Source organism: Entelurus aequoreus, linkage group LG04 (genome assembly GCF_033978785.1).
Source record: "Entelurus aequoreus isolate RoL-2023_Sb linkage group LG04, RoL_Eaeq_v1.1, whole genome shotgun sequence".
Lineage (NCBI taxonomy): Eukaryota > Metazoa > Chordata > Actinopteri > Syngnathiformes > Syngnathidae > Entelurus > Entelurus aequoreus.
Window position 1 is genome coordinate 36,932,654 of NC_084734.1, and position 18,664 is coordinate 36,951,317.

At 40.1% G+C, this 18,664-nt stretch overlaps 1 protein-coding gene across 3 annotated transcripts in view; it reads left to right on the forward strand.

Moving 5' to 3' along the window:
- Positions 1-5,587, forward strand: part of LOC133648547 (estrogen-related receptor gamma-like) — a 61,438-nt gene extending 55,851 nt beyond the window's left edge. For all 3 annotated transcript variants that reach the window (XM_062044748.1, XM_062044746.1, XM_062044747.1), the window contains 2 exons: positions 1-50; positions 4,065-5,587. The exon at positions 1-50 is cut by the window's left edge and continues 220 nt beyond it. In XM_062044748.1, the coding sequence (XP_061900732.1) occupies positions 1-50; positions 4,065-4,309 (295 nt within the window). In that variant the 3' untranslated portion in view covers positions 4,310-5,587. The remainder of the gene's footprint in view (positions 51-4,064) is intronic.
- Positions 5,588-18,664: the final 13,077 nt, after the last annotated feature.

Genomic DNA, 18,664 nt, shown 5'->3' on the forward strand with positions numbered 1-18,664 from the left:
GGACAAGGAGGAGTTTGTGCTGCTTAAGGCCATCGCGCTCGCTAACTCGGGTAAGACAAAACTCAGTATCGATGGAACCAGTGTTAAGTTGACATTAGAGCCAAATCTCCTTGTCCTTTACAGTTCATACGTAAAGTATTTGCAGCGCTTCACTTTTTACACATTTTATGTTACAGCCTTATTCCAAAATGGAATACATTCATTTTGTCCGCAATATTCTACAAATAACACCCCATAATGACTATGTGAAAACGCTTGGGTTTTTTTTTTTAGACCTTTTTGCTAAATTATTACAAATAAAAAAGGAAGAAATCCCATGTACATAAGTATTCACAGCCTTTGCTCAATACTTTGTTTATCCACCTTTGGCAGCAATTATGGCCTCAAGTATTTTTGAATACAATGCCACAAGCTTGGCACACCTATCTTTGGGCAGTTTTGCCCATTCCTCTTTGCAGCACCTCTCAAGCTCCATCAGTTTGGATGGGCAGCATCAGATCTCTCCAGACATGTTCAATGGGATTCAAGTCTGGGCTCTGGCTGGGCCACTCAAAGACATGTACCGAGTTGTCCTGAAGCCATTCCTTTGATATCTTGGCTGTGTGCTTTGTGCATTGTCCTGCTGAAATATAACCCGTTGCCCCAATCTGAGTTCAAGAGCGCTCAGGTTTTCATCCAGGATGTCTCTGTACATTGCTGCATTCATATTTCCCTCTATCCTGACCAGTCTCCCAGTTCCTGCCGCTGAAAACATCCCCACCACCATGCTTCACTGTAGGGATGGTATTGGCCTGGTGATGAGCGGTGCCTGGTTTCCTTTAAACATGACGCCTGGCATTCACACCAAAGAGTTCAATATTTGTCTCATCAGACCAGAGAATGTTGTTTCCCATGGTCTAAGAGTCTTTCAGGTGCATTTTGGCAAACTTTTTACTAAGAAATGACTTCAGCCTGGCCACTCTACCATGCAAGCCCGAAGGTTCTCCTCTCTCCACAGAGGAATGCTGCAGCTCTGACAGAGTGACCATCGGGTTCTCGGTCAACTCCCTGACTAGGGCCCGATCGCTCAGTTTACACGGCCAGCTCAAAGAAGAGCCCTTGTGGTTCCAAACGACTTTAATTTACGAATGAAAGAGGCCACAGTGCTCATTGGGACCTTCAAGGCAGCAGATATTTTTTGTAGCCTTCCTCAGATTTGTGCCTCAAGAAAATCCTGTCTCAAAGGTCTACAGACAATTCCTTCAACGTCATGCTTGGTTTGTGCTCTGCCATGCACTGACAGGTGTGGGACCTTAAATATAGACAGGTGTGTGCCCTTCCAAATCATGTCCAATCAACTAAATTGATCACAGGTGGACTCCCTTTAGGCAATAGGAACATCTGAAGGATGATCAGTAGAAACAAGATGCACCTCATCTCACTTTTCAGTTTCATGGCAAAAGCTGTGAATACTTTATTGTACATGTGATTTCTTAGTCTTTTATTTTGAAGACATTTGCAAAAATCTCCAGAATTTTTTTTTCTCACAATGTCAGGGTATTGTGTGCAGAATTTTGGGAATACAAAATAATTGAATCCATTTTGGATTAAGGCTGTAACATAACAGCATGTGGAAAAAGTGAAGCACTGTGAATACTTTCTGAATGTACTGTATGTGCTTAGTGGGGCAGCAGAGTCCTCTGCTGGAAGTTTCCATGCTGGCCGTGACCAAATGTCTGTCTTGCAACAAATAACCATGCAAATGTATGGTGATCAGAAAAAAGTAGAAGTAACATTTTAGACAATTTTTGTTCCAGCCAACTCCCTCTCTGTTGTGTGGGCCGTGCGGCTGCTTCCATATTAGCCCCAAGTTGCCTTATTAGGTGCACACTGCACATCAAATCAGATTCTTTTGGCCCTCAAGTGACACAAATCGTATATTTTTTGCAAGTGTAAGCGCTCCAAAGTGCTTCAAATCTGATCTTTTTGCATCAAATCTGGGCTAGGAAGTAGTCTGATTCTGATTGGAAACTTATCTGTTCAAATGTCTAAACAGAAATGCAACCTGTTTGTAACTTCTACATCATCAATTTATTTTTTGCAATTCTCTTCTTCCTCCTCCCTTCGGCTGTTTTCCAACATCTGCCCACTTTGTCTACACCACAGCCATGTCACAAATCCACTAACACGCTGACCTGGGGCTTACATGTTTTCTCCTGTAGTAGCAAATTCCTCATCTGCGGAATCCGCTGTTCTGTCGATAAAAAGCTACCAGCGGTGTACACTGCTGCCGCATCAAAACATTATACCTTAAGTTTCAAAAAGCCGATTTAGATATCAAATTAAAGATATAATAAAATAACTTACTAGTAGCACCAGTGACAAGTCAACTCTTAATCCACAAGAGGTAGCGAGATCAACACATCGACTTCTGGTCAAATTCCTTTGTTTTTTACTTTATCGAACTGCGAATGTGTTGTGATGTCGTGGTCACATTGGGTCCTGTGGGTGTTTGTATTACAGTCTGATAGGGTTGTACGGTATACCGGTATTAGTATAGTACCGCGATACTAATGAATCATATTCGGTACTTTACCGCCTCTGAAAAGTACCGGTCCGCCATAGTAGTAATCATATTAGTCAATACTACTATGATTACGTCGGTATTTTTTGGCATCACATCTTTCGTTTAAAAAAAATTTATATTATGTTTATAAACTCAGGAAATACGTCCCTGGACACATGAGGACTTTGAATATGACCAATGTATGATTCTATAACTACTTGGTATCGGATTGATACCCAAATTTGTTGGATCATCCAAAACTAATATAAAGTATCTAACAAGAGAAGAATAAGTGATTATTACATTTTAACAGAAGTGTAGATAGAACATATTAAAAGAGAAAGTAAGCAGATATTAACAGTAAATGAACAAGTAGATTCATAATTCATTTTCTACCACTTGTCCTTAATATTGTTGACAAAATAATAGAATGATAAATGACACAATACACTACCGTCCAAAAGTTTGGGGTCACATTGAAATGTCCTTATTTTTGAAGGAAAAGCACTGTACTTTTCAATGAAGATAACTTTAAACTAGTCTTAACTTTAAAGAAATACACTCTATAAATTGCTAATGTGGTAAATGACTATTCTAGCTGCAAATGTCTGGTTTTTGGTGCAATATCTACATAGGTGTATAGAGGCCCATTTCCAGCAACTATCACTCCAGTGTTCTAATGGTACAATGTGTTTGTTCATTGGCTCAGAAGGCTAATTGATGATTAGAAAACCCTTGTGCAATCATGTTCACACATCTGAAAACAGTTTAGCTCGTTACAGAAGCTACAAAACTGACCTTCCTTTGAGCAGATTGAGTTTCTGGAGCATCACATTTGTGGGGTCAATTAAATGCTCAAAATGGCCAGAAAAAGAGAACTTTCATCTGAAACTCGACAGTCTATTCTTGTTCTTAGAAATGAAGGCTATTCCACAAAATTGTTTGGGTGACCCCAAACTTTTGAACGGTAGTGTATGTTACTGCATATGTCAGCAGCTAAATTAGGAGCCTTTGTTTGCTTACTTACTGCTACAAGTTGTCTTGTATGTTCACTATTTTATTTAAGAACTTAACTACAATAAGAAACATATGTTTAATAGAATGGAATAGAATAGAAAGTACTTTATTGATCCCTGGGGAAATTCAGAATGTACCCTAAGATTTTTTGTGGTCCCCTTTATTTAAAAAAGTATTGAAAGGTACCGGTACCAAAATATTGGTATCGGGACAACACTAGAGTCTGATAAAAAATCACATTTTACTTGCAGTGTAAGCAGTCAGATGGAAAAAAAATCAGATTTGGACCACTTTGGCCTGCAGTGTAAACGAAGTATTTGACTTGCTTTAATAAAAAGTGGCTAAGAGGTACTGATGATGATGTCCCTAGCACCAAATAACAATGCCCCACCTCAACTGTGCCTTGCAACAAGTGATTACTTCATCCTATTTTTGGGGGCATAAAATGGAGGAAAACTAGTAAAAAATTGCCATTGATTTTCAGCTCTTTTTCCTTTTACAGACTCTGTGCACATTGAGGACTCGGACGCGGTCCAGAGACTCCAGGACGTCCTCCATGGGGCCCTGCAGGAGTATGAGGCCGCCCGGCACCCGCAGGACCCTCAACGGCCGGGCAAGCTGATCATGAGCCTCCCTCTCCTGCGCCAGACGGCCGCTCGCGCCGTGCAGCACTTCTGCGGCGTCAAACAAGAGGGCCGCGTGCCCATGCACAAACTTTTCCTGGAGCTGCTGGAAGCCAAAGTCTGAGGGAAGTCTCGGCTTTGACTTCATTGGTTTTTATGTTTGATGCAACAGGAAGTTGGTGAGGCTGCAGCCATGTTTGCAGTGAGTCGCCTTCTAGTGGACAGTGACAGAAAAACAGCCTTCCAGGGATACATGCCAAACAAACAAAGAAGCATCTTTTCCGATACTTGAAGACCCTTGTGGACCATCTTGTCCTTCTGGAAGCCTCCTCAGATGCATTCTGTACTTGTTCCTTACGGAGTAAAGCTAAAGTGTCTCCTCTTTCTTTCAGGAAACCAGCAAACGTAATCAGCAAGGACATTTTCAGGGAAAGAAACATGATATTTATTTAAAAAATGTGTATCTACTTATGAAGGCTGGAATCAAATTTTTCATGTGATTTTCTTTTTAAAATATATAAACTTATCAGCACTAATAGTGTCTCATCTAAATGAACTTAAAGATCCAAACAAACATTCAATCGATAATTAATTATATCATAATGTTTATGCCTTTAGTAGGCTTTCATACAAAAAGCACAATGCTGGAATTAGTTTAAAAAAAAAATTGCTTTAAAAAATAAAGAAAAAATTGCTTGAAAAATAAAAATATATAAATTATTTGGTTATATAATTAACCATAAAGTTGGATTATTTATTTGGCAAATTATACAAACACAATTTTTTTAATGATAAAAAGAACAAATTACTTACACAAAATAAATGAAAGAAATACATACCTTAACGGTTTAAAAAAAAACAACTAAATATTATCGATACTATATACATACCAATAAAAATAAAAGGTGATACTGTAACAGAAAATAAGAAAAAAAGAAAAAAACTTTAGGATAAAATATCTAGAAGAAATAGCCCAAACAAAACAATACCGGTAATTGCTTTAAATTTCTGTATTTCGATGCATTTGTCCGCCATGTTTATGAACAGAGGGACATCTGTTTGCTGTTTGCTTGCAAACAATGCAAATGCAATATAGCGCTTACATTTTTGTACAATATCCTACTAAATTTCGAGCGGGAAAACGTGGACCTCCGTGTGTGAACTACTTGTCTTCGTAGCCGCAATGAAAAGTGGTGTCAAACGTTTGGTTGTTTTTTGCTCGTGTGTCCGCTCTTAGTGTGCTTTGTGTGCAGAACCACGGGAGGAAGGACTCATAATGTGCTCATATATAATTAGATGCAAAATAATGCTCAAGATTTTGATGCTATGCACTGAATTTTTACGCCATGTCTGAAGTGTTTGTTTCTCAGGTGCAGATTTGGGCAGCAATAAAGAAGCGTCTCCTCCACTCAATGTGTCGTCTTTTCACACTACAGAAGTTGCTGTACACATTTAGTTGTCTTACCAAACTTACAAAGCCCACTCTGTTTCACCGCCTCACTTTCAGCTAGCTAGCTGCTAAGCTAGCGAAGCTAAGCTCGTCCCGGTCCGAAGCTACTGCGCTCTGAAGGCAGCAAGAACCTGACTCGGTGAGAGAAACAACGTGAGTATGGCTTCCGGTTCTTCGTGCACCATTCTCATGGATAGGGTGGCTCTACTAGAGGGCCGTGTCCGCCAGTTAGACACGTAGCGAGCTGACTCGCCCCGTTTGTAGCAGCCCTAAGCGGCCCACAAGCCACGCTGAACTGGTTCAGACGCATAATTGATTTAGCCCTTTAGCTCATACTACACCCCAGTCTACCGGACACCACACCTTAGTTATTGGGGACTCCATCACCCGGAACATACATCTTAGTAAACCAGCCATAATTAAGTGTATTCCCGGGGCCTGAGCACCCGACATTGAAGCTAGTCTTAGGGAAATTACTCGCAACAGGCCTAGTAAACACGTAGAGACAGGCTAATCACAGCAGTAGATACTCAAACATAGTTGACACTAGGATGAGACAGTCAGAGATTACAAAGAGGAACATGGCTAGGACTTGTAATCTCGCTAGAAAGATGTTCAGGCATCAAGTACTTGTCTCTGGCCCCCTGCCTGTGAGAGGCAATGATGAGATGTATAGCAGATTAGTCTCTCAACAAGTGGCTGGCTAGTCTTTATAGAGAACAGGAAATAATTTGCCCTTTTTCTGGGGCAAACCGAGCTTGCTGTGGAGGGACGGCCTTCACACTAACCGGGAAGGCGCCATCATTCATGTTGGAGTCACACTTGACTAACTGCACGAGAGCAAGCTCGGACACAGGCAATTACAGTGCCTGTTAGTTCGGGTGAGGAGTAAGTTAAAGCTAGAACTAACCAGCGCCAGGCTGGAAAATTCCTGCACACATAGCATTTCACGTAAAATAATACATAACTCACATAATGTTTTTTCTGTAGTGACTGTGCCAGAGGTGAACATGCATTCTACTGAGTTGGCAAATTATGGCGCGTTAAATCTATCGCAGCATCAAGCAAATAATCTCAAGATCCCCACCATATCAATTCCTAGATGTGATCAAAATTATTTCAGGCGAACCATGCGAAATAGAAGTATTGTTATTTATATCAGTACTACGGATACCATTAACAGAAACTGGAAACAAGGACACTTCATTAACAAAAAATCCTCAAAACAGGCCACTACCTATAATATGGGCTTTTTAAACATCAGATCATTGTCTCCCAAAGCGCTATTAGTTAATAGGTTGGTAGATCTTTATTGTCATTGCACAAGTACAACAAAACTTTGTTTTCAGCACAAACCTGTTCAGGATTAGACAAACCAGTGTACAGGGTTACAGAACAGGAACGCTGATGGGTCGCCACAAGGCGCCCCGTAAAAGATGGGAAAAAGGTAAACGCTGGGGAAGGATGAGTAAAAAAAAAAATACAATCTAGACTGGGCTCCTAAGGGGGCCCAGTCTGGAGTGGGCAAAAACCTCCATAGGAAAGCACATATACATAAGTTAAGACAAGACAAGACAAGACAAAGAAGCAAGCAGGAGAGATAAGGGAGAGAAAAGGGGGAGCGTCCGCCCTCGATGAGTGCCAGAGAGAGAAAAAAAGAGGCTACGAGGCTAATGAAGTCATTGAAACAACAATCTTAACATCATTGGTCTCAGTTAGACTTGGCTAAAACCAGATTAATTGTTTCCAGTTAATGAGACATCTCCTCTTAGCTATACAAGTGCACATATTGCCCATCCCCTTAAAAAGGGTGGAGGGCTCGCACTAATATTAAATTAAAACCTTAACCTTACCCCTAACCTAAGTAATAAATATAAAACATTTGAGGTGCTTATTATGAGGTCTGTTACACTGCTACCTCTCTATTTGGCTGTTCTCTATCGCCCCCCTGAGCCCTATTAGGACTTTATCAGTGAATTTTCAGAGATGATCACTGATCCAGTAACGCAAGCAGATAATATAGTTATAATGAGGGATTTTAGTATCCATATGAATACCCAGTCAGACCGTCAGTGTGTGGCACTCCAGACTATAATTGATAACTCTGGTGTTACACCAATAATACATGAACCCACGCATCACGATGGTAATGCAATAGATCCAGTCCGTGTCTGGGGTGTCACCACCTCTAAAGTTATGGTACTCCCGTACACTAACGCAATGTCTGATCACTACCTCATAAAATTTGAAGTTCTGACTCATTGCCAACAAGCGGCTGATAACCACTGCTTTAGCAGCTGCAACATTAATGCTGTCACAACTACGACTCTTGCTGGCCTACTGCCTTTGTAATGGCACCATTCCCAACTGTTGTGAGCTCTATCAATAACCTCACTAACAGCTTTAACAATGCTATGAGCAACGCCATTGATAGTATAGCACCGCTAAAGATAACAAAGGCCCCTAGAAGGCGTAGCCCCTGGTTCACAGAAACCCGAGCTTTTAAACCATCATGTAGAAACTTGAAACGCAAATGGCGTGCGACTACGCATGCACCTCCTGGTACCCTAGCACCTCCAAAACCCTCAAATCTAAACTCCAAAAATCCCAGAACAAGCTAGTCAGATTACTTCTAGACCTCCACCCCAGATCCCACCTCACTCCTACCCACTTTTTCAAAGTGGGCTGGCTCAGGGTGGAGGACAGAGTAAAACAACTTGCACTGAGCCTGGTCTATAAAATCCGCTACACCTCCCTGATACCGAAGTACATGTCAATGTCAAACTACTTCCTTAACGTAAATGACCGCTATAACCACAACACCAGGGGGAGCTCCACTAACCACGTTAAACCCAGATTCCGATCTAACAAAGGTCTTAACTCATTCTCTTTCTATGCCACATCCGCTCCCAACAGGTGTAAAAGAAAGGGCATCTCTATTCTCCTTCAAAACCGCAATAAAAGTACACCTCCAGGCAACTTCAACCCTAAACTAACACCCTCCCCGGATTGTTAATAATCAAATGTAAATAATCAAATGTAGATACTGTTTCTTATGCTTTCTGATCTCTCTCTCTCTCTCTATGTCCACTACTTGCTGTACATATCCTACCAAGTCAGACCTACACTGTTTCAATGTCCATTTCTCTGTTCTCAATTGTTGATGACTGAAGTGATGATAACAACAAAACCTAACTCCCCCCCCTCTCCCCTCCACATCCCACACCCCGGATTGTAAATAATGTAAATAATTCAATGTATATACTCTGATTATTGGCTTGTGTGATGACTGTATTATGATGATAGTATATATCTGATAGTATATATCTGTATCATGAATCAATTTAAGTGGACCCCGACTTAAACAAGTTGAAAAACTTATTCGGGTGTTACCATTTAGTGGTCAATTGTACGGAATATGTACTTCACTGTGCAATCTACTAATAAAAGTCTCAATCAATCAATCAATACATTTGAGGTTTTCCATCAAGCATGGAGTGATAGTTTAATAACTTATAAATACACTCTTACCTTAGCTAAAACTAATTACTACTCAAATCTCATCCGCTTCAATAAAAACGACACGGAGTATTTGTTTAATACGGTAGCATCGCTAACCAAACAAGGGATGTCTCCCAGTAGCTCCACCCACTCGGCTGATGACTTTATGCAGTTATTTACCAAGAACATTTAACTCATTAGAAAGGAGATTAAAGATAACGTGTCCCAGCTCCAACTGGGTTCTATTAACGCAGATACGAATGTTTGTACGAGGGTTATTGAGCTCCAAAATAATCTCTCTCTTTTTGAAGAAATAACATTAGAGGAACTCCTGCGGCGTGTAAATGGGATAAAACAAACAACATGTTTACTTGACCCACTTCCTGGGGAACTTATAAAGGAGCTGTTTGTAATATTAGGACCATCAGTGCTAAATATTATTAACTTATCACTTTCCTGTGGCACTGTTCTCCTAGTGTTCAAAAAGCGGTTATTCATCCTCTGCTCAAAAGACCTAACCTCGATTTGGACCTCATGGTAAACTACCGGCCGGTGTCCTACATTCCCTTTATATTGAAAATCCTCGAAAAAATTGTTGCACAGCAGCTAAATGAACACTTAGTGTCTAACAATCTCTGTGAATCTTTTCAGTCCGGTTTCAGGGCAAATCATTATACGGAGACAGCCCTCGCAAAAATTACCAATGATCTAATGCTAACGATGGATGCTGATGCGTCATCCATGTTGCTGCTTCTTGATCTTAGCGCTGCTTTTGATACCGTCAATCATAACATTCTTTTAGAACGTGTCAAAACACGTATTGGTATGTCAGACTTAGCCTTGCCTTGGTTTAACTCCTATCTTACTGACAGGATGCAGTGCGTCTCCCATAACAATGTGACCTCAGAGTATGTTAAGGTAACGTGCAGAGTTCCCCAGGGTTTAGTTCTTGGCCCTGCACTCTTCAGCATCTACATGCTGCCGCTAGGTGACATCATATGCAAATACGGTGTTAGCTTTCACTGTTATGCTGATGACACCCAACTCTACATGCCCCTAAAGATGACCAACACGCCAGATTGTAGTCACCTGTAGGCGTGTCTGAATGAAATTAAACAAGGTTCAAGGTTTCTTTACTGGTAACCGGAGGTAAAATAGTAGTGCAGACATTTGTAATAAACAATGAATGTCCAGCAACTTTTTGCATCTGATTATCGTTCCTAGTAGACACCGACACCTATTTAATAATAAATAATACCACCTTAACATTTGACAACCAAACAATTACACAAGGCGACTCGGTAAAGAATCTGGGTATTATCTTCGACCCAACTCTCTCGTTTGAGTCACACATTAAGAGTGTTACTAAAACGGCCTTCTTTCATCTCCATGATATCCCTATAATTCTTCCCATTTTGTCCACTAGCGATGCTGAGATCATTATTCATACGTTCATTACGTCTCGATTACTGTAACATATTATTTTTGGGCCTCCCTATGTCTAGCATTAAAAGATTACAGTTGGTACAAAATGTGGCTGTTATCCAATCCAATCCAATCCACTTAATTTATATAGCACATTTACACAACAAGAAAGTTTCCAAAGTGCTGCACAGCCATGTTAAAAACAATATTAAAAACAATATTATGCTACACCAATGACTGAATAAAAACAATATTAGACAGTTTGATCATATTACGCCGATACTGGCTCACCTGCACTGGCTTCCTGTGCACTTAAGATGCGATTGTTGTGGAAATTCTGACCTTTTGAACTATATTTCTTGTCTATTAAGAATGTCTGCTCATTTTAATTTCTCTTCTATTCTGTGCCATTGAATGGACCAGTTGTGGGACAAAAGTGAATATAGAGTTATGCCAACCTGTCTACAGAATGTTTAGATTGTCCAAAAATGACTAAGAGATACGAGGTTGTTTTGGAACAGACAAGCCAAAATAAAACAAAACAGTGACGCACAAAGACCCAGATAAAGATGGAGAAGAGACCGGGACTGAGAGAGATTTTGGCTTGTGTGTGTCCTGTGTGCTCCGGAGTACATGTTGTCTGTATGCACGGGCAACTCAATTCAACCTGCACTTCTGATAATGGGTAAATAAATTTGTTGTACTAAACCACTTTTGTTGCCTGCTTCAGCTTCGGACAATCCACTACACAAATTGGCGTCACGAACAGGATGGCCCAGAAGCTACAGGTCGACAGCCGCTCCCGCTCTCTCTGTCAGGCAGACAATGTGTTGCACGCGCGCATCACAAGGTAAGCAGTTTGCTTAAAGTGTAAACATTTTCTGCCTGGAGAGAACGGGATCGATAAGACTAATTGCTGAATCTGTTTTTGATAAAAGATAGGTTTAGTCAGGTTCTCCAAAAACAACCTGGAATGGGGTAAATTATGGTTGGATTGAGTTGTTTTATATGTGATTATTTGTCTGTGTGTTTGTTGAAAACTTGTGATTTCTTGTTTTTAACATAAGGGGATTGTTATTAGAATTTTGGTAGTTTGGAGTGTTGAAAGCATAGACTATGTGAGACGAAAAATTTCTTTTAACCTCTTCCTCCTCTGTCGGTGTCGGCAAAGGAGGCTTTTTTCTGCAAGTACATTAGGTTAGCCAGAGTTGGACACAGCGAAATTTAAGGCAAGGTTTGCTAACTGGTGTGACATTTGGCCCACACAAATTTATGACGTCTATGAAGGTGCGACATATCTGTCTATGTGGAAACTGCGTGGCCGGGTAAAAAGCCTGATATTAGGTGATCGTTCAGTGATTCCGGTAAAGGAGATCAACTGAGCCAAGGTGTCACGAATTTGGAAATTTGCTGCAGATAGACAGGTAGAGATCGGGCTGCATATGGTAGAGCTTTGGTGAAACTGTATGGACTGACCAGACACGATGTACTGTAGGATTGTTGGGTGATTGCCAGTGATCCTATGGCGCCATAGAGGCCGGTTATCCGTGTTGGTCCGGGAGGAAGCGCAGGTGTTGCTCCGCTGAACAGGTTAATCGCCGTTGTATGAGTAAGAAGGGACCTGCAGGTTGTGTTATGAGACGGCCGATTCCACAAAAGCATGCCTGCATTAGTTGTTTATATTTGTCCGGACATGGGGTGGTATTGTAATTTATAAATGTGTGTGTATAATGATGAATGCTGAAATGTGTGTGTATTGAGTGAGTCAGTTTATGTTGGTACATTTAGATATATGCGTAATTTAATAACTCTTGTGTAGCACCTGTTTTCTTATCTGTTTTAATTCCCCTCTTTGGTAGAGATTCTGAAAGGCAAACATTATACCTCTCGGTATTCCCCCTCCCTCACGCAACCTCCCTTCATGCTTTTTCCCACAGCCCCGCCAATCTGTAAAAGTTGGGAAATTGTCCAAAATGTGTGTTTATGAGAAGGTAGACAAAGTTTATGTACAGAAAACATATGAGTGAATGATCCATCCATATAATTATCTGCTTCCGCTTATCAGGAGGTTGGATCACGGAGGCAGCAGCCTAAGCAGTAATTCCCTCCCCCCTTGGCTATTTGTCCATCTAAGAGTGAATGATAAATGTTGTTTGTTATTATTAAGGTTCTGATATGATACAGCTGTGCTTCTGGAGGAGAAAAATAGTTGACTGTTGCATTTATTTTTAACTGTGCTGGTGATTGTAACTGTGTAACACTATAGTTTGCAAGAAGGCTCTCGCTTTTTGGGGAAAGATGTGTGTGCGTGTGACTCAGTAAGAAAAAAAAAAAAGGAGTCTCTGCTGGAAGACATTTTGAGATAAGAAGGTGTCGTTGTGTGACAGCTCCACGTTAAACGTGGGCTGAAGAGGTGTGACACTGTTAGCATAGCATTGAGTTAGGTTAGCATTGGTTTAGTTTAGCATTGAGCTAGGTTAAAAAAATTAAAAAATAAAAAAAAATGTATATATAAATAGAGTGGACAGCTGGTCTCAATCTGAAGAGAGTGCTGACAGGTTGGTTTTGGTAATGGGAAAAATAAAATATACAGTATACGAATAAATAAACATTTAAATATCAATACATACATTTGGACTGGGACATTGAAGCTTTGTTAAATTCATTAGTCATTAATTATGTGTGTAATATACTGTACTGAACAGCCTTGTGGCTTATCTGATCCATCCAGTTCCTGTGTGGAAGTTGAGACAAACACACAAACACACATCATAGATTAGAACACATTGTAGCTTTGAATTAATAATGATATAGCAACACATTAAATAAAGTTAAATAAGTAAATTCAATAAAATTGAATTAAATTTAATAAAGGTAAATTGATTATTTAATTATATTGACATTTTAATTATTTCAAGAATAATCACGATGAAGTAAAATTTAAATTTAAATTATAAAACATTTTTAACTTTTTCTGTGCAACTAGTATTAATATATATATTGTCACCTCTTTGAGTCATGGAGTCTAAATCGCGAGGGAGAAGTACAGATAATAGTTGCCAGACTCAGCGCCATAGTCAAAACAAAACGGAGAGAAGCGTTAAACAAATTCTAATCAGAAGGAAGACAGACCAAAATATGAGAACTTAAGTAAACAGACAGCAAGTAAACCAGAAATAATAATTTAAATAAATAACAAAGAAAGCAAATTTCTATGTGACATTGAGGCATGTAGAATTACACGTCGAGAATAAAGTAAATGAGAAATGGGGGTATAAATGGAAACTAAATATATAATATTACAATAGAATAAAATAAAAAGCAACAATAAGAATAAAATACAACAGTGAAATAAGAATATAACGAGATAAACTGGGCAGTAGTGACCATGTTATGAGAAAGCATTGCACTGTTATTGTTTGCATTCCCTGTCATCCTAGCCCCCAGAGAGGAGTTATACAGGCTGTGTGACAAAGGATTTTTATAGTTTAAAATCAGTAGTTCTCAAAGAGGGGTACTTGAAAGTATGCCAAGGGGACGTGAGAAATTTTAAAATATCCTAAAAATAGCAACAATTCAAAAATCCTTTATAAATATAATTATAGAATAATACGTTCACACACTAGGGCCAATTTAGTCTTATTAATTTCCACATATTGAGATCAATTACTTAAAATAACTACTTAACCACTATTGTGAAACACCTTTCTAATTTATGGGAGTATTGGGATAGGATTGAGGAAGATGTCTGCTGTGTGGAGGTGAGTTTTTGGAAATGAATATAATAAAAAGTAAGTTTTAAGCAGTACTTTAAAGTGTAGTCTGACAATTCTAGGTTGGAGTATTTATTTGTATTTAGACATTGCAGTACACCACACTTCTGGATGGTGAGCTAAAAGAGGATAATGGCATAACATAGAATACATGAAGGAGACACACCAAATCTCACAGCCTTCAGTTAGCTATAGATTTTGAGAGTATAATGCGAATAACTATAACTTTACAACCGTTTGCTGTGAATAGTGTTGAATTATAATTACAAATAACAGCCTACATTAATAATTAGAATAAGAGCCGATATGTAAAGTGTTAAAAAGAGGAGAAGTGTGATTCGGCCTGGCGCTTAGAGCATGGCCTTGTGTGTTTGTTGTGACTAGGCTGGATAACCAGACGGAGAAAGGCAAGGCAAGGCAACTTTATTGTATAGCGCTTTTCATACACAAGGCAGACTCAAAGTGCTTCACAGACAACAAAGTGAAATGAAAGAAAATAAAAGCAAAATTAAAATGCAGACAATAAAAATAAAAACAGTGCGGACGTTAAAAGGTAAAAGATTAAAAGATTTAGCTGAAAGCTAAGGAAGAAATGAGAATAAAAACATTCTTTTGTTTTGGAGAATATCACGCACCAGCGGGAGGTCAGAGTGCAAGCATGACAGCTTGCTCGAACCTACTGATAGGACAAATGATAGTTTAATTACCTTATAGATAATCTTTAAGTGAATTAAAAGGGTACTTAAATACACATGAATTAGTACGTATAATCTTTGAATTAGGGTTATTGATTAACATTTAATCCCCCCCCCCCCCCCCCCCCCCCCCCCCCCCCCCCCCCCCGGCGATCGCAACGACCACCCTGCGTCCAGACCTCGTCCTATGGTCTGAAACCTGCTATATTGTCTATATCAGGGGTCACCAACCTTTTTGAAACAAGGGCTACTTCTTGGGTACTGATTAATGCGAAGGGCTACCAGTTAGATACACACTTAAATAAATTGCCAGAAGTAGCCAATTTGCTCAATTTACCTTTAACTCTGTTATTATTAATAATTAATGATATTTATCTTTGTGTAAACACTGATCATCTTAATGATTTCTCACAATAAATATATATAGAAACAGATAAATATCAATATGCAACACTTTATTTTTATATTTTCTCTAAGTGCACATTTTTCAAATTGAACATTTTCAAATGATCACTTCTAAGACAGTCTTGTGAAATCACAATATCCCATTTCAACTAGCTAGCCACTAACATTTTTTAACAAATCATGAATTACTTTGCACCATGTTTGTACAAATAATAACTCATGTAAAATACAAAAGTAAACTCTCAAATTTTTAAATCATGTCACACTTTGAACTGGACACCAAATCTGTTATCAACTCTACATGCCCCTAAAGCTGACCAACACGCGGATTGTAGTCAGCTGGAGGCGTGTCTTAATGAAATTAAACAATGGATGTCCGCTAACTTTTTGCAACTCAACGCTAAGAAAACGGAAATGCTGATTATCGGTCCTGCTAGACACCAACATCTATTTAATAATACCACCTTAACATTTGACAACCAAACAATTACACAAGGCGACTCGGTAAAGAATCTGGGTATTATCTTCGACCCAACTCTCTCGTTTGAGTCACACATTAACAGTGTTACTAAAACGGCCTTCTTTCATCTCCGTAATATCGCTAAAATTCGTTCCATCTTGTCCACTAGCGACGCTGAGATCATTATTCATGCGTTCGTTACGTCTCGTCTCGATTACTGTAACGTATTATTTTCGGGCCTCCCTATGTCTAGCATTAAAAGATTACAGTTGGTACAAAATGCGGCTGCAAGGCTTTTGACAAAAACAAGAAGGTTTGATCATATTACGCCTATACTGGCTCACCTGCACTGGCTTCCTGTGCACTTAAGATGCGACTTTAAGGTTTTACTACCGTATTTTCCGCACATAAGGCGCCCCGTGTTATTAGCCGCACGTTTAATGAACGGCATATTCAAAACTTTGTTTACCTATTAGCCGCCCCGTGCTATTAGCGCACCTACGCTACGCTAAAGGGAATGTCAACAAAACTGTCAGATAGGTCAGTCAAACTTTAATAATATATTACAAACCAGCGTTCTAACAACTCTGTTCACTCCCAAAATGTAATGTGCAAATGTGCAATCACAAAAATAGTAACACTCAAAATAGTGCAGAGCAATAGCAACATCAATAACTCAACGTGCTCATACGTTAGTGTCACACAACACACAAAATAAACATTTAAAGCTCACTTTCTGAAGTTATTACTCATCCACAAATCCCTCGATTTCTTCTTCTTCGGTGTGCTTCACTTGTTTTTTGACACCATCTGTGATGTGGACGCGCATGCAGTCGTAGATCAACAGGAACGGCGCTGCGTGAAAAAAGTCACCCGGTGTCTTCGCGTAAACGTCTATCAACCACTCGCTCATCTTTTCTTCATCCATCCATCCCTTCGAGTTAGCTTTTATGATGACGCCGGCTGGAAAGTTCTCTTTTGGCAAGGTCTTCCTTTTGAATATCACCGTGGGCGGAAGTTTCTGGCCGTTAGCATGGCAAGCTAGAACCAAAGTAGGACGACTTCTCATTCCCTGTGGTGCGAATATTCACCGTACGTGCTCCCGTTGTATCCACAGTGCGGTTCACATGAATATCAAAAGTCAGTGGAACCTTGTACGCGTGTCTCTTAGTAGGAGACATTTTGTTGTCTTTACAGAAAAACAAATGAAATTAAATATCCGCGAGCTTCTTCTCTACGGGGGCGGGTGCTCACCTTGGCGGTTGCTTACAGTAGAAGAAGAAGCGCTTCCTCTTCTATGGGGGCGGTTGCTTACCGTAGAAGAAGAAGCGCTTCCTCTTTTACGGGGAAAAAGATGGCGACTGTTTACCGTAGTTGCGAGACCTAAACCTTATGAAATAAATATGAATATTAATCCATATATAAGGCGCACCGGGTTATAGCCGCACTGTCTGCTTTTGACAAAAATTGTGGTTTTTAGGTGCGGCTTATGGTGCGGAAAATACGGTACTTACGTATAAAATACTACACGGTTTAGCTCCAGCTATCTCGCAGATTGTATTGTACCATATGTCCCGACAAGAAATCTGCGTTCAAAGAACTCCGGCTTAATTAGTGATTCCCAGAGCCAAAAAAAAGTCTGCGGGCTATAGAGCGTTTTCTATTCGGGCTCCAGTACTCTGGAATGCCCTCCCGGTAACAGTTAGAGATGCTACCCTCAGTAGAAGCATTTAAGTCCCATCTTAAACTCATTTGTATAATCTAGCCTTTAAATAGACCCCCTTTTTTAGACCAGTTGATCTGCCGTTTCTTTCTTCTCTCCTCTTCTCCCCTGTCCCTTGCGAGGGGGAGTTGCAATAGGTCCGGTGGCCATGGATGAAGTGCTGGCTGTCCAGAGTCGGGACCCCGGGTGGACCACTAGCCTGTGCATCGGTTGGGGGCATCTCTGCGCTGCTGACCCGTCTCCGCTCGGGATGGTTTCCTGTTGGCCCCGCTGTGGACTGGACTCTCGCTGATGTGTTGGATCCACTGTGGACTGGACTTTCACAATGTTATGTCAGATCCACTCGACATCCATTGCTTTCGGTCTCCCCTAGAGGGCGGGGGTTACCCACATATGCGGTCCTCTCCAAGGGTTCTCATAGTCATTCACCGACGTCCACTGGGGTGAGTTTTTCCTTGCCCGTATGTGGGCTCTGTACCGAGGATGTCGTTGTGGCTTGTACAGCCCTTTGAGACACTTGTGATTTAGGGCTATATAAATAAACATTGATTGATTGATTGATTGATCTGTTTCTTTGTCAGTTAGTGGGAAGCCTGGCATTGCATGCTGTTAACTAGTGTGTTGTACTCTGGTGTGTAACTTGACACTGCAACTCTGAGTGAGTCTTGCACATGTGCATCAGGGAGGCGTGTTCTGTGTTTGTTCTTGATGAAGTTCATGTCAGAAAAGGCTGATTCACAAAGATAAAATTTTTCCTCATTGTTTGCGGAACCTTCTTAATCTTTTGGACATATTTTCACAGCAATCTGGCCTTAAGCTTGATTATGATAAATGTAAATGTTAAGGATCGGAAATCTAAAGGGAACGTCCTTCGAATGGAATGCAAAGTGCCTGTTTTGTGGACAGATGGACCAGTTAACATACTTGGTGTTGTTGTCCCAGAAAATCTGGAAGATCTAGGCTCAGTAAATTATGATAATCGACTAAGAAAGCTGACAAAAATTATGCAATTATGGAAAGGGAAATCCCTAACCTTGTATGGTAAAT